Here is a 15,396-nt window from a genome sequence, read left to right as displayed (position 1 = left end):
TACACGTCGCGTTCTGAACAGCATACACGTTGAAATTTTTAACATTTAAGACAATAATGTTTACTTTGCAAACAACAACATTTGAGATTGTAACTTTAAACGATTTCTGCTGTAAATCTAAATCCATCTAAAGCGCATTTGAACGGCTAGAGCCAGTCCACCTGACTTTGACAAGCTAAAAGTCATCAGCCAAAATGAGAGCCAACTCTCTCTCTCTCTTGCTGTGATACTCACCGATATGTAATATGCTTTAACATCGGTGTACGTGTTACGAAAAATACGTACATCAGTTTATTCGTTGCATTCTCTTAAATCGGCGGTGCTAATTAATAATAATCGAAGTAGCGTTCCCAATGTATATAATTCTTTTACTGGCAATGATACGTATGGTGGAAAAGACACGTAGCACTACCTACAGCAAAACGCTCAACCAGTAGCCAATTAATATCCTACTATTGTCACAAGATGGCGCTATCATGTTGTCTAATTTTTTTTATTGAAAAAAATATTAATGAAATTATACAGTCTCGCCATCTCACAATAAAAATGAGGTACTAATTGGTTTCGGGTTCGTGCGTTTCATCATAGATGGGGTCATAGGTCTCTGAACATCATCATTACAGGTAAAAAATTAGTAATTAATAGACTGGTATTAATTAAAAACACCACGACTGACAATTGCATATGGACTACATTGATCCTAGGGAATTCAACAAACAATTTAATATCGGAAAAAATAGGCAGTTATAATTAACAGATTTTTTTATATTTTCAATTACACAACCATTAAACATCGTGGCGTAAGAGAAAGAGAAAGAAAGCGGGAGAGAGCGCTCTGTCGATTCGGTTGCTGACTCTTGGCAGCGGAGAGTGGAATGGATCAACTGTTTTGTTTATCAGCGGTGATGGGGTATAATGCATGCACGGTGTATGCATGATTCGAAAAGGAAATAGTGGCTTTAAAAAGTTTGGTTTCGCTGATCTTTACGTAAACATAAATAGCATAGAATGAATAAGATTACAAAAGTTTTCCTCGAATGAACAAACGATTTATATACAGATTATCAAAAGAAGATGTCCATTCGTGGTCAAGATAAGTACTATATGTTCACAAAATATTTTCCGATATACCCGTTTGCAAGCAAAATTTTCACTCGAATCAATACTAGAATAAGGAGAGCTGTACGATGTATATGAATATACCTGTATGAACATTACATACATACAAGATGTAAGTGCTTATATTCGATACGTGCGTACATACATACCATATATGTATGAACCAACCACATGTACAGATATGTATGTGAATTGTATGTAAACAGGTGTATCCACGTATGTATATGTATAAACGAACTCGTAGGATAGGTGCATGTCCAGAAATGAAGCGCAGGCAGCAGGATCGATAAAAGAGGATGATCGCGGGGACGGGGTGCGTGGAGTATAGGAAAGGAAAGTAGAATAACGAACAAGCAGAAGGGAAATAGATGACGCGCGTGGTGGGTGCGAGAGGTTGCGTGGTTGTTCGGGGTAGTGTGCGGCGAGGGTGGGTGGAGCGGGCGGAGTGGGCGGCGGTGGTTAGGCGGTGAGCATAAAGAGGATAGGATAATATCGGTGCGCGACCTCCGCGGTAGCTTCAAGTTCGCCGCTTTAATACCGGCGGATCTATGATGTAGTGATGCCGAAGAAAAGTACAAGACATGCGAGAGAGTTGGGGTCAACGAGAAGTTCTCATGATAAAGCCAATAATCCTGGTGTTGTGCCGGAACAGGAAACCAGACGATTTCGCACCGTTCGCATCGGCCTTACCAACGGCAAGCGTTGGTCGTCTCTGAAAAAACGCTTGGCTCTGTCAACGGATGAAGATGTTGCGGTTTATCTCCTCGATCTTGCCGAATCCGCTTCCAGGTATGATCAGAATAAATCGTTTCGTTCTATTCGGTTCCTTTTTTGTTTTTCTTTCTCTTTGCATAAATTCAACTGAATAGTCTTCGCGCTTATCGCCGGCATTCTGTCCGAGTTGCAAAAACTATTTTGACACACGAACGCTTCTTGTCACTCGACGACGGGGGGACTTCCCCTCTACTCTGCTCGTGCCTTACCCGAATCGCCATCTTGCGGGGTTGACGTCGGATATAAAAGTAATCAATAATCTTTTGTTTATGGAGAGTATAATTGTCGATTCTTTAAGTTCACCGGTTTCGATTTTTTGGGTAAGCGTAAGGAAATCGACGGAATGTCAAATTGGCGTGGATTACGTTTAGGTAAAGAATTACTTTGTCACATGTATGACATATGTATATTTACAGTTTTGTACTGTCAGAGATTTCGTGAATTAAAAGTTTTCAATTTTATACTGTCTTTAAATTTGAATCTGATCCGTATATTCTATTACAGTGGCATGTGCAATGGTGAAGGGGAAGGAGAAACAGATCAGACAAGGAAGAACAAAACGCAAACGACGTCGACCGGTGTTCCGATAGAAGAAACACGGGAATCTGTGCGTCGAAGCTTAAGAAAACAAAACTACAGTGTTGCTACTGAACTTGAAATATCCTCTGGGAATACAGCGTTAACAACTGTGTCAAAAGATATAGAGTTACATACTCAATGCAGTACGAGATCCAAACATCACAAGAATAAAGTTAAGCATCACAAAGATAAACGAAGAAAGAAACGACATTTGAAAACTATTGATGTTGTTGTGTCGATAGGAACTGTAAAGCCATTATCAAATGATACGCTGTCAGGTGAAGAGGGATTACTTCCCAAAAAGAAAGGTAATTCTAGACTCATACGTAAGAACAGTATTGTGACAAACTTGGAAGATAGTCTTCAGGTTACCACTGGAGGAGTGGGATCTGTTTTGTTAAAGACTGAACATGTAGATAATATAGAATTCATAGAGAATGTAAGTACAGATAAAAATACCCTTTACTCTGACATCAAAGATGCGGACGTGGAAAATATTATATCCATTGGTACAAAGAAAGAATCATCAGAGTCAAATAGTTCAGTAATATCTCCTGCTGTTAAACATAATTCTAGCGTAATGCTCTCAGACCAAATGATAAACACATCGGACACAACTTCTCGTATCGAAGATGCAAAGTTAGAAGACATAGAAGACGAGGATGGAGATGTTTTAAGTAGCTCTTGTTATGTCAGTCATAGAGAACAAAGTGATTCGGTTGTAAATTCAGCCAGCTTGAATGTAAGCTCAGTACTAGAAACGGACGATCGAAAATTAAAGAAAAGACGCAGACGATTGAAATATGACATGCAAGGGGAAGAGGACGAAACCACGAAGGGAGACTCATCGGAGGATCTTGTAGAGGATTCTGTGCATAAACATAGAAAGAGAAGGCATAAACATACTGGCGAACACAGGAATCGTAAGCACCACGACGTAAGGAAAGCGCCGCAAGACGGAATAATCGTACAAGACCGTGGAGACGCTTGTTCTTTAACGGACGATGTTACTGCAGTCTCGAAATCGCACAGCGAACCAAGCATTGAAACCTTAATTTCCGAGCCGCAAAGAGTAGCTATTAAAATCAAACTCTGCCAGGAATGTAACAGTCGTCACTTGCAGGATGCCTGTCCATTGAGCGCACCACAGTACGCGATTCCTGATTCCATATCGTACGAGGATTGGTTAAAAAGGAACAAGGAGAACACAGAACTATTACAAGCCGTAAAATGCGACGACCCCATGTCCGAGGGGTATGACCAAACTGGCGAAGATAATATCGAATCGGACGATGATTCTTCGTCGATGGACAATTGTAAAGCAAAGACAAAAACTCAGAAGGAGGAAAAGCTGTTGATTCTGAATAATGATCGACCATTGTACGCCAGAGACTCTTTGCCCGATTGTTTGGAATTAAGGATTGCCAATTCGGAACACGGCCTCGGAATATATGCGAAAAGCACTGTCCCGATGCACGTAAAACTGGGCCCCCTTGTGGGACAGCCAGTGAAGGAGATGGATATTCCTGATGATTCTTCTATGAGACACATTTGGGAGGTAAAATTTGCGTGATATTCATCATTGTTAGTACTAATATTCAGTGACATCCTGTTCATGAAACGATACGTCTTGTTCTTTTGTTTCTTTCTTTAGATAGGTAACAATGGTAAAACATCATACATAAGTACCACCAATCCACTACGAAGTAATTGGATCCGTTACATTAGGCCAGCGGAAACAAAGGAGGAAAGGAGCGTGGCTGTAATTACGAAGCGAGGGGAACTGCACCTAGTTACTACTCAAAATATTGTATCTGGAACGGAACTGACATACTGGGCGGATTCACAATCTTCGGCTTGGACGAGAAAGAATAAAGTAGACAAAACGAGTATGGTATCATCTTTGTCAATATCAGCATCGATGGTGAATGTTGCGAAGAAAACGATAAAACGTTCAATTGCCAATTAAATGAAACGCATGTTTCTTTTCCGTGTGTTTAGATTGCGGGGGTTGCAATTTGAATTTCACCCATCCGATATATTATCGCCTGCACTGTTGCATTTTCCATGACACGAACTACAGTCTGACGATACGAAAGTATCATTGTAAGGTAAGTATAATTAAATTAGTGTTGTACTTTGTTTAAATGATTTTCAAATTTGAGACGATTCATGTATCTTAACATATTCAACTGCATAGCCAGATAACTGAACACGCGCTTTGTATTTTCTAGGTATGCGGAGCTGCTGTTCTCGGTAAGGACAACATAATGAAACACGCGGCAGAATTGCACGCGGGTCGAGGAGCATATCAATGCCAATATTGTAAAAAATTCTTCTTACGTTTGAATTATCTCGAGATGCATCGAACATACGGGTGTGCGCAAAATCCTCAGCGTTCACGACCGTTGTGCGATTTTTGTGGACGCAAATTTTGTCAACCGCAAAAGCTGAAAGTACACATCAAACGAATGCACAGCGGTAAGAGCTACACGCGACTCCGATATAATTCAATCGAGTTTTCGAATTGTATTCTCTCATAAATTCGTTGCGTTTAGATATGTCGGAGGTCCTCCGGGAGTTTCAGTGTAAGCTTTGCTTGAAACTTCTGGGTTCTCGTGCCGCTCTTCAACGTCACATGAAAGAAGTTCATCATAAGGATGTAGTTGGTGCCGCGACTTGCGATCGATGTGGAAAAATGTTTCAAAACAAGAGTAACCTGAAAATACATATGTTAACGCACAGCGGTGTAAAACCGTTCAAGTAAGACTCACGAAACGATAATATCGAAAATACTTTTGACATTCTGTCTAATTGTTTTTATCATGATTCGATGATTCGTCTGGTTTTCAGGTGTAGGAAAAGTGGTGGCAAAGCAGCTTTTACTACGAAACAGTGCTTACAGTTCCATTATAAAAAAGTGCACGGTCTCTCGGAGGAGATGATGCCGAAGATCGAACGATCCGTTGCGTACACTTTCGACGCGTACAGTGGTGGACTCGTCGAAGATGTCGGCCGCGGGAGGACTCCTCGACCAGGCAGAAAAAATCAGGTTTGTGCTTGCGGAAATAGTAGATATTTGTCGTGCAGACTTTGTTGGTCCGCGTTCCACTTCAGTTTTTCTATGTAACATTTACAGCAAGACAGCGATAGCCTGACGTCTTTGGATAATGGTAGTTTTGAAGAAAAGTTGAAGACTGAAGCGTCGAATAATACAACTCACTCGAATATAATCGAGTGTGGATCAAATTCTGTGAGCAAGTACAAAGGGGAATATAATTTACGCGTTTTAACGCCGCCGTTAACGTCGACCGTTTTAGAGTCGTCCGCTTTAGAGTCAACAATGGAGAACGTTCGTATAGAAGCGGATGTGTACGGTACGTCGAGATTGCAGAGTAAAGGCAGTAAAAAGTGGCTCGGTGAATTCACTCCTTCGACAGCGTTGAATGTAACTGTAACGTCGAACACTATGATTTCACGTTTGTCAACGACAAGCGTTGTTACCGGAAACGTTTACGAGTTTGAAGACGGGAGAAAGGATATGGACGAGAAAACACCACCGTTGTCGACAGAAACAGGGAGATCACAAAGCGTTCTGGAGGACGGTAAAATAGGACTTAGCGTTTATAGAAGAACCGAAAGTGCAAACGCCAGTCTGCTGGTTGAAGCTGCCCTCGATGCTGCTGAAAGAGATATTGGAGCTGTATCTAGTCCAATGTTGGAGGATAACGATCGCGATACCAATCTGTACTCGATATCCAGCCAGTTGCAATCCCCGTTACCTCAAAGATCACCGAATCACTTGGAGTCTTATATACAGCAACAAGAGGAATTGATGTCACCGGCGCCTACACCGGACAGCCGAAATACTCCACCTTCTCATTTACACGTTGATTACCAGCTGCATCGATCGGTTGATTACATCGGAAGTACACCGAGAGCGCACATTCAGCAGGATGATTTAGTATCGCCCTCGGAAACACCGAATTCCAGGTATCCAGATGTGCATCATCATCACCATCATCACCACCATCATCATCATCATCCGTCGGTATCCGCCGATAATTTGTCCAGCGACGAAGGTGACGCCGTGGTGCAAAATCTTAGCCTTTCCGTGAAAGAAAAAACGATGCAGTTGGATCTTTCGACGTCGTACAAATACGACGTCATGGACGAAAACTTTCCAAGGGAAAGGTCGAGCTTCGAGCCCCTTGTTTTGAATGGCGGTGAGCTACAAGGCTTGGATATGTCGGCGAGGGGATTTCATCACGGTTTCGGTGTACAAATGCAAAACACTACGAGGTATCACCATCATTTGTATGAAATCACGGAAAGACAAAGCGTCGATCTCAGCAAAACTGGTAGCTATTCGCTTTCACCACCGCCTCTTTCGGCAGCCTCTCAACAATCGGTTGCCACCTCTGTAACCGTGACGACACCGATACCACTGTCACCACCACCGCCTCCTCTATCATCTGTTTCTCCCTCTGTCGTGGCTCCTCCGCCGCCACCGCCCCCACCGCCTCCACCACCTGCGCCTCCTCCTCCGCCTCCTCCGCCTTATCCTCATAACGATATTTTGAGAGTCGTAAGTTTGGATCTCACTCCTGGCGGTAGGCACACCGTTGATCTCACCTTGACGAGGTCTCACCATCTGCACGGGCCTGGAGCACGCGTTATAACGAGTCCTCAACCGACAGGCTCTGGTGCCCAGCATATAGTACCTGACGTGGTGGCCGGTCGAATTTTGTCTTCCACCTCACCACCGCCACCTTTATCAGGATACAATCCGAGTTACCCCGTGAGCCCTGCACCGTATCATCCACCTAGGCCAGCATACCATCATTACACTGGCTATTATTGATAAATTCAATCAGCCTTTTCCTGCTCACTCGAGAAGTCTTCGTTAGCGATTAGTTAGCTTCACCAGTATTCGTAACTTTTCTCTTCTGTTTTCTTGACTCTCCTTTCTTCTCTGTTTCGCACAATTGTTTTTCTCCATGCAATACTCCCACCCCTTTTTTTACTTATTTTTAATCTTTTTTACATTTTGTTTTACGGTTGCATAGACATTCTTGCAATTTTCCTTTCTTTTTGTAGAGCTTTGTCGAATGAATTTCTGCAATAAGAACGTATTACTTGCGAATAGTCGTTGGGACTGTGGAATCGGGATGTTGTCATTCCCTAATGAGAGTCGCAAGCTATTCCCTTTCTTTTGTTACCGCATTTAAGATGAAATTTTTAATGTTTGCTGTAACGGTTTTTGCTCGTCGTTTTAAGAATATTAATGGATCATGGAGATTGATCAGAGATTATCGGGACTTGATCGCGTCTCTGGTCCCGGATGTTTACAGAATAACCGCGATTTAATTTTAGACGCGTTAAAAATTTGTAAAAATCCTCACCTTTCGAATGAAAGTACAAGTTCGCAGTAGAGAGGCGCACAAATGTAAAAAAAAAGAAACCAGTTACGGTAGGGCCGTCGAATCGCTAAGACGTTTAAAACATTTACACGATCGAATTAGTCGACCGGTAGAACACGATCGTCGTAAAATTGTATAGTGAAACGTGATGTGTATTTGTTATTTTTCAGATGAATGTTATTTTTTTAAGATATTTATAAACAAAATCGTAGAGTGAAATGCGTTCCGCGACTAAAGCTACAACCCATGGATCAAAATGTATTTCAAGTATTCAGCTCTTGGAGCGCGTGCTTGTATTTGAGACATATTCCCTGGACAGTGCAAAATTCGACGTAACGTTTACACTTTCTTTTAAGGGCTAATTAGATTCTTCCGCAGCGATCGATGCCTTTTGCGAGTTACCGCTCAACTTTTAATATGTACATGCCTAATCATTGTTTTTTAATTATCTGTAATTGGTTCGTCAATATTAGAACAACACTATTTTATTGATCATCGACATCTGTCGTAATGATCGTCGTAATATGGAATCGTTCGTCAATCAAATTTAAACGAATTTACAAAAGAACTTCAATTTGTTCGTTAACAGTATTCACTTCCTGACAAGTGTCCCAAATGATCATTTCAATCAATCGAGGCAGTTGGAATTCGCTGAATAAGTTAAGCGAGTTGCCTAATTATAGTTGTAAGTACATCTACATAACGACAAGAACTCTTTAGCGTTCGTTTTTATTCTAGTCATATAGTATGCACCTATAAGAAATATGCATTAGTTACGGTTATTGTATCGCGGAGATTGCAAGTGAGCTGTCATACAGAACCGAATAAATTTCTTCAGGATACTTCACCGTGTTTCAACTGAAAAAACGATGGAAGTGTTTCGATCGTGAAGTCAGTTTCGTATGAATCAGAAATGATGGAATGTGAATGGAGCTCAGTTGCAAAGTTCGTAACGAGTTGCGAGTAACTTCCAACTTTTCGAGTCTTCTTGCTAAGCGTTTCTCAGAACCAAAGATCGCGGAATCGTGGAACTTCTGTGCCAAATTGATGAGACATTGATTGCAACAATTGCACTGTACGTGTATTTTAAAAACTCAACGTTTATTTTGTATTACTTGAAGAATGTTCATAAGCATGTTACGATACCTAGGTACATAGATGTACGGATGGATGTATGTATGTATATATGTATGTGGGATGCATATTCAAGTGAGGTACATATGTATTTGTCACCACTCGTTCTTCGATAATGCAATGAGTTTTTAATTTTTTTTTTTACTATGTATGCATGTGTGTATGTATGTACCTTTGTAAGTATGTATGTATGTATGTATTATCGACAAATCGTATCTTTGTCGACATAGTTCCTTCTTTGTTTTTCTCTTTTAAATTCTATTCAACGTTCCGACAAATTTATCGACAAATCGTATCTTTGTCGACATAGTTCCTTCTTTGTTTTTCTCTTTTAAATTCTATTTAACGTTCCGACAAGACACCGTGTTTCAATCGATTCTGTACCGCCTGTTAGCGTCTCTTTACGTACGCCTCTTTTATTTTAAGTAAAAAGAACAAATTTCTGTCCTTATACATCTGTACGTGTACCATCTGTAATTATGGTAACGAGGAAGAATTTTAAATTACAATCTTCACGAGTACAAATATAGCACGGAATACATTTGTATCGATTTCATTACCGTCATAAGCGAAATAAATAGAATAAAATAGAAAATACACATTACCATCTTGCCTTTCTTGTAATCATCATCCTTAAAATGGTAATTTAACAATATTCTTTTTGTGCGATCTGTTCGTGAACTGAAAATATATATCAACGTTTCTGTTTAAATTTTGATACATGTACTAAAGTACGTTTATATTTTTTTTTTAAACCCGTGATGCCATCTACAAAAGAATGTCCAAACAACTAGCTGATTAGTGCATTTTCCTTGATTTTAGATGACGCCACTAATATTTTGGCCATCTATAATCTGTGAACGCAGTCTTGAAATTCATAGAGTCGGTGACGTTCCGTATTCTGCTCCGACTGAAAAGTTTTCGAGTGATCGAGTACGGAGAAAATGGCTTGTTCGGTCGTGCGGTCATCGTTGCTACGTGGTTCCACGGTAATTATTATACGCTTCCTTCGCTTTCATTTAAATAACAAAAGAATGGCTTTTAAATTCACCGACTGCCAGACGGTTGTCCCATGGCTGTTATGTAAACGGTTCACTATCCTCCTGTGTCAAGCTCTTTCTTATGTGTTACATAGAACAGGATCGCGTTAAAAAGTTATTTTATTTCAGTAATTAACATTTCTGACACTCTTTGTATTTACTGTTTATAATTTCACAACCATTATCACGTCGAAATTTCTATACTGTTTCATACATTTTTCAGATATAGAAGTTCGAAGTGCATATCCCTTACAAGTAGAAATAAAAGGGAAATAGAATGATATATATTTTCGACTCGGTTTTCTTTGTATTTCATATAGATTAGGCATTATGCAGCTGCAGCGACTGCCCAGGTTTCTGTACATGCCACTGCTCCTGAGTGTCAAGTTCTGAGCAATAAAGTCACTGTTGCCACTCAGGACAGTAACTCGCCCATTGCCCAGGTGTCTATAGTTTTCAGGTATTTGACATTCATGTCCAATAACAATAACAAAACAGATCCATGTCCATTAATTTTCTCTTTCTCACACAAACCTTTTTATCTTCAGAGCTGGATCACGAAACGAAACATACGATACACAAGGTGTCACTCATACTTTGCGGATAGCGGCAGGTTTAAGTACATCCTGCTCGAGCGGTTTTGCCATAACAAGGAATATTCAACAGCTAGGCGGCAATTTAACTGCGATTGTCGATCGTGAAAGTATCGCGTACACGCTGCAGATCACTAGAAATAACTTGTAAATAATTTCTGGCGCAATATAATGTTCGCCTACTTGTACGCGTTCCATAGACCAATATGTTTTTTTACAGGTCGGAGGCTCTTCAATTTTTGGAACATGTTGCCACCAAACAAGTTTTTAAACCATGGGAGGTATCAGACCAGTTACCTAGAATGGAGTATGAATTGGCTTCTATACCAGACACAACTCTAATTTTGGAGCTCTTGCACAAAGCCGCGTTCCGCTCCGGATTAGGATACTCCTTGTTTTCTCCTAAGCATCAGTTGGGAAAAATTGGTTCCGAAACTGTAAGTTTCTTCCTGTGAAGTTACTTTCATAGCCAATATTTCAACTATTTAACCATGGTACTGAACTTTTCGCTTCTAGCTCCAACACTTTGTCAGTACCTGGTTTACTGGACCTAAATGTGCAGTTGTAGGAACCGGTGTTCCATTATCGGAACTCACTGCCCTTGCAAATAATTTGGAAATTGGTACAGAAGATCGTGCGGTCGAACCATCGCGATATGGTGGTGGAGAACTTCGTAAGGAGAGTGCTAGTGAGCTAACCACCGTAGCAGTGGCTGTCGAAGGCGTAAATTTGAAGAATGAGAAAGATGCTTTGGCATGCGCTGTACTTCAAAGAGCCTGTGGTACCGGAACACGCGTTAAGTGGGGTCAGGATGTAGGTCCATTGTACAAACAAGTCTCTAGCAATGCTGGCTCTGAGCCATTTGGGTTGTCAACGTTTAATGCTAGTTATTCCGATTCAGGATTGTTCGGTTTCATTTTATGCTCTTCACCTAATACAGCGGAATCCGTAAGTACAGACAATAAAACTTCGAACACCTTGCAGGTTATTATTTGAACCTAATTTTCATGTCGGCGTTAATGTTATTTTAGTTAACAAGTGCCGCTTGCGAATGGCTGAAATCTTTAAAGTTATCCGACAGTGATATTGCTCGCGGCAAAGCTATATTGAAGGCTGAAGTATTGAGCCAAGCGGACAGCGGGTTCGCTGTATTGGAGAGTTTACAATATCAAGCTTTGTTCAAAGGTCAGGTTTCCGGACCGGCATCGTTAATTGCTAATATTGAAAAAGTTTCGGCGTCTGACGTTAAATCTGTACGTATACTGTGACGACATGGTCCACCTACTTACTACGATAAAGTATAACTGATCATTTTTCCTTTACCTGGTGTGACTTATTGTAAACTCGTTCCAGGTTGGCCAAAAACTAGTTAGTGGAAGTTTATCCATGGCTGCTATTGGTGACTTGAAGACTGTGCCATATCTCGATCAATTGAAATAAATCTAAAATCTATACTTCCAAAGATGCGAGTAACGCCCACAGCGTAGTCACACAGATTCTTCTCGCTGTTAAAAGTCAAACGTAAAATACGCGTCACGTTACCGATACGGATTCTCACGAAATGCTCCAGTAGCGTACGTGTTTCCTCGCAGTGAACGAAACCGCTCTGTAGATACGAATAGAAATAAAACATCTTTATTATCAGCTTTGTTTTTTATCACGTCAAATATTCGGTGAGAGTATAGTTATGCAGGGTGTTCGGTTACTGGTATCAGAAATTTTAAGGGGGATTCTAGATGTCAAGGTAAAGGACAAATTACGAATGACGAACTTGTCTTGGAGGCTTCGTTTTCAAATTATGAACAATCAAAAATTGGGGTCTGAACCAGGTAATCTGCGTACAAGCAGTAAACGCAGGGCATAGTGGTTACGGCGCATACGCTGGAGTCCCTTGAAAGAAAAGGGTGGAGGATTCGAGTAACGTTTTTTAGTTCGGTGCAACAGCCTAGACGTGAAACAGCCCTCAAATATTTTTATGGTATTAATTTAATTTATTTATAGTGAGTTTTGTTTTAATTTGAGTTCGTTTCTTTAGTGTTTATGCGGTGTGTTGTGTCTACCCGTGATCCCTTGTGGATTTGAACGAGTAATCAGATTTAATGTGCTACAATTTATAGTGTGTGCTTTTTTATGAAGTGTCACAAGATGGTCCAGGCTTGAGTGCAGGTATTACACGTGACTCTTTTGCCTACGAAGACAAGACGCATGCACATACTGTATTTATTAGTCTGAAGAGAGAAGAATACAAACAGGTATGTGCGTAACAGGTTTTAGAAATAATTTGTATACCTACGTGTGTTCCTGATCTGTCGGCACAATCTTTAAAACTTTTGACTTTTCTTTTACTTGAAAGAAGAAGTCTCGAGTGAAAAAATGGTAAAAAAAACTTCCTGTTTGAACGAGGAGGAAGATTATCTCTCTTCCATCATTTCTTTACATTTCTTAGATTATGTTACATGTTAATAAAGTTTAATATCCTCTATTGCGTAGAACTTGTTACGATTTTTCTGTAACAATTTCAATGACTTGCCATTAATGGTCCGGTTTAAGAGAGGTCTCAAGTTCTCCATATCTTTTAGTAGGCGTAGCTGAAATAAAAATCGGTTGATCGTCGAAGCAAAAATAAAGCTCGCAAGGTGATAAAATCAATTTCGTGCAACTCTATACGTATAAACACTTACATGATCGTCTAGGACATAGTTAAGTTTATTGAGAAGCATCGACACTTCCGGATCTCGCGACAATACATACTGCTGATAGTGAGACTCTAACAAAAGGCTAGACCATTCGTACAGCTGTTTTTCTGCGGGCTCCTGCGCGAGATCGTCGTAAGGAGAATCTTGTTCTCGGTCATCTAACTTTTGTATCAAGTATTGCAACAGCCGAAGTATTTCGTCAAAGTTCAAACCACTTTTCAGATATGTAGCCAAAGAGACGTCGGAATAAGTGAGGCTAAAAATTTTATCAAGAAATGCGTTTCTCGAATAATAATTGTTGGTCCTCGGTAGATCATTGATCTTACCGTTTTGCGTCGGTAGGAATGTACTGTCAGGACTCCGAAGAGAAAAGATCAATAGATCGATTAATAATTTCTCTGGCAGGTCTTTATATGTATTTAAACACCATACAATAGTTCCAATGTCTTTTGATTCTATTAATTGCGGAATCTGCTTCAAGGCAGCTGGTTTCTTCCCTTCCCACTGCGCTAACTTCGACTCTTGTATCACAACTATATCGTCGTCCTCCCCCTCGTTCTCGTCGTTACTTTTGAAGCGCAACGACGAACCAAGCAAAGACGCTATCTTTTGAGGTGCCAAGTGATACGGCGCGATTGCTAGATGTCTATTGGCGGCTAATAATAACTTGTCCTCGATTTTCCACAATTTTGCATCTTTTGTATATAATTTCAATTTCTGCGCGTCCTGTACCAACTTGAATTGAACGTTATAGATCATTAATACGGCTCCTTCTGCCGAAGCGTCAGCTCCGTAAATTGCCACGGTCGCCTCGTTCAATGGAGTCATTACGACTGGGTGTTTGGTATCGATGTTATTGATAATACCGACCAATGTATTTAAGCTGGCTTCGTTGCTAGTTTCCATCAAAGAATGGCTGTACAATCTACCATGGGACCCTAACAAAAGAATGTGAAACATAGATCGTATTTATGGATAGTTCAATGTAATTAAATATCGCATGACATTTGTACATATTTAAGAAGATATATATTCGCTTACATAGTGTCAGGAGACAGGCTGTTTTCTTGGTGCAAAGCACGGTATAACCAACCAATTCTTCCGACCTTCGCTTCAATTCCATTCTCCTTGCACGATCTGTGTCCTGAGAATAAGTTTCGCTGTTCAGCTTGACCACAACACAAGTGTAGGTCCCTTTGTTTTTAGTCAACAAGCATAAGCTAACTTTGATGCCTGTACAAATCAAATGACAGTCTAGAATTTTGTCACCCGCCCTTAATATCCCTTCTTTGCTCCAGGATTTTCTATTTTGTACAGCCCATTCTAACGAGGCAGTAGCACCGTCTTTGCGTACCAACACTGGAGGACATGTTTCAAACGTAAGAATCGTATGTAAAGGAGATTGAAATTTGTAACCCCTAATGTTATTTAGATCGGTTTCGTTCTCCGACCAAAGACGTAATTTTTTCTCGTTAAATATTGCTGCATAACGACACGTTGTTTCGTCGTAAATAACTTGCGTTGTTAATCGATCCTTGCTTGTCCAACTGCTTAATTGCTTTGGGTCTTGTAGCTATGAGGCAGAGAGTAACATGTAAACTATGCGAACGTCCGTGCTGGAAGCAGACGATGAGAAAGTAACACTAATATTTACCTTATACCGAATCACAATATTTCTTCCTAATGTCACAATTGCACATCCACTTTCCGAATCTCGTTCAACGCCCAGTAAATTCTGTTGATCGATAAGCGGACATAGTGTGTAATATGAATAGAGTTTAGCCATCGCAGACGCGTTTCAGTATCCTCTTTATAGCACACGTGTTGTTATTCTATCTAAGCCAACCTAAAATCAGTTTCACCGATAACCATCGCCGTCTTTCCAATGCAAACATCTCCTTCACTGATGTTTTAGCCTGTTTTCCCAATTGTTCTTCGACCTTAGTGCTGTGTGAGAACGTTTCTACGATAAAACTACGCCGAGTAGAAATAAATTTATTACGTTCAGATTTGGTTACGTACAATTTATGACGTAGCC

At 40.4% G+C, this 15,396-nt stretch overlaps 3 protein-coding genes across 3 annotated transcripts; 2 read left to right on the top strand and 1 right to left on the bottom strand.

The window, feature by feature from the left end:
- The first annotated feature begins 1,287 nt into the window (after positions 1–1,287).
- On the top strand, positions 1,288–7,483 carry LOC107193927. Its single transcript, XM_015583467.1, has 8 exons — positions 1,288–1,908; positions 2,398–4,030; positions 4,127–4,361; positions 4,474–4,583; positions 4,707–4,953; positions 5,031–5,235; positions 5,326–5,524; positions 5,612–7,483. Exons 1-8 carry the CDS (start codon positions 1,679–1,681, stop codon positions 7,334–7,336), a joined length of 4,584 nt encoding a protein of 1,527 aa, XP_015438953.1. The 5' UTR covers positions 1,288–1,678; the 3' UTR covers positions 7,337–7,483.
- A 2,436-nt stretch (positions 7,484–9,919) lies between these two features.
- LOC107194045 (cytochrome b-c1 complex subunit 2, mitochondrial) lies at positions 9,920–12,293 on the top strand. The gene is made up of 7 exons (XM_015583609.1): positions 9,920–10,018; positions 10,390–10,529; positions 10,618–10,809; positions 10,883–11,099; positions 11,179–11,610; positions 11,694–11,915; positions 12,016–12,293. Exons 1-7 carry the CDS (start codon positions 9,974–9,976, stop codon positions 12,100–12,102), a joined length of 1,335 nt encoding a protein of 444 aa, XP_015439095.1. The 5' UTR covers positions 9,920–9,973; the 3' UTR covers positions 12,103–12,293.
- A 417-nt stretch (positions 12,294–12,710) lies between these two features.
- On the bottom strand, positions 12,711–15,395 carry LOC107193926 (nucleolar protein 11). The gene is made up of 5 exons (XM_015583466.1): positions 15,013–15,395; positions 14,400–14,931; positions 13,344–14,296; positions 12,956–13,250; positions 12,711–12,890 (listed from the first exon to the last, which is right to left on the bottom strand). The coding sequence occupies exons 1-4, from the start codon at positions 15,142–15,144 to the stop codon at positions 13,122–13,124; spliced, it is 1,746 nt and encodes a 581-aa protein (XP_015438952.1). The 5' UTR covers positions 15,145–15,395; the 3' UTR covers positions 12,711–12,890; positions 12,956–13,121.
- Position 15,396: the final 1 nt, after the last annotated feature.

Source organism: Dufourea novaeangliae, unplaced genomic scaffold (genome assembly GCF_001272555.1).
Source record: "Dufourea novaeangliae isolate 0120121106 unplaced genomic scaffold, ASM127255v1 scaffold21, whole genome shotgun sequence".
NCBI classification, from domain to species: domain Eukaryota; kingdom Metazoa; phylum Arthropoda; class Insecta; order Hymenoptera; family Halictidae; genus Dufourea; species Dufourea novaeangliae.
Note: the sequence above shows the minus strand (reverse complement) of the source record. Positions and strands in the feature narration are given on the sequence as shown.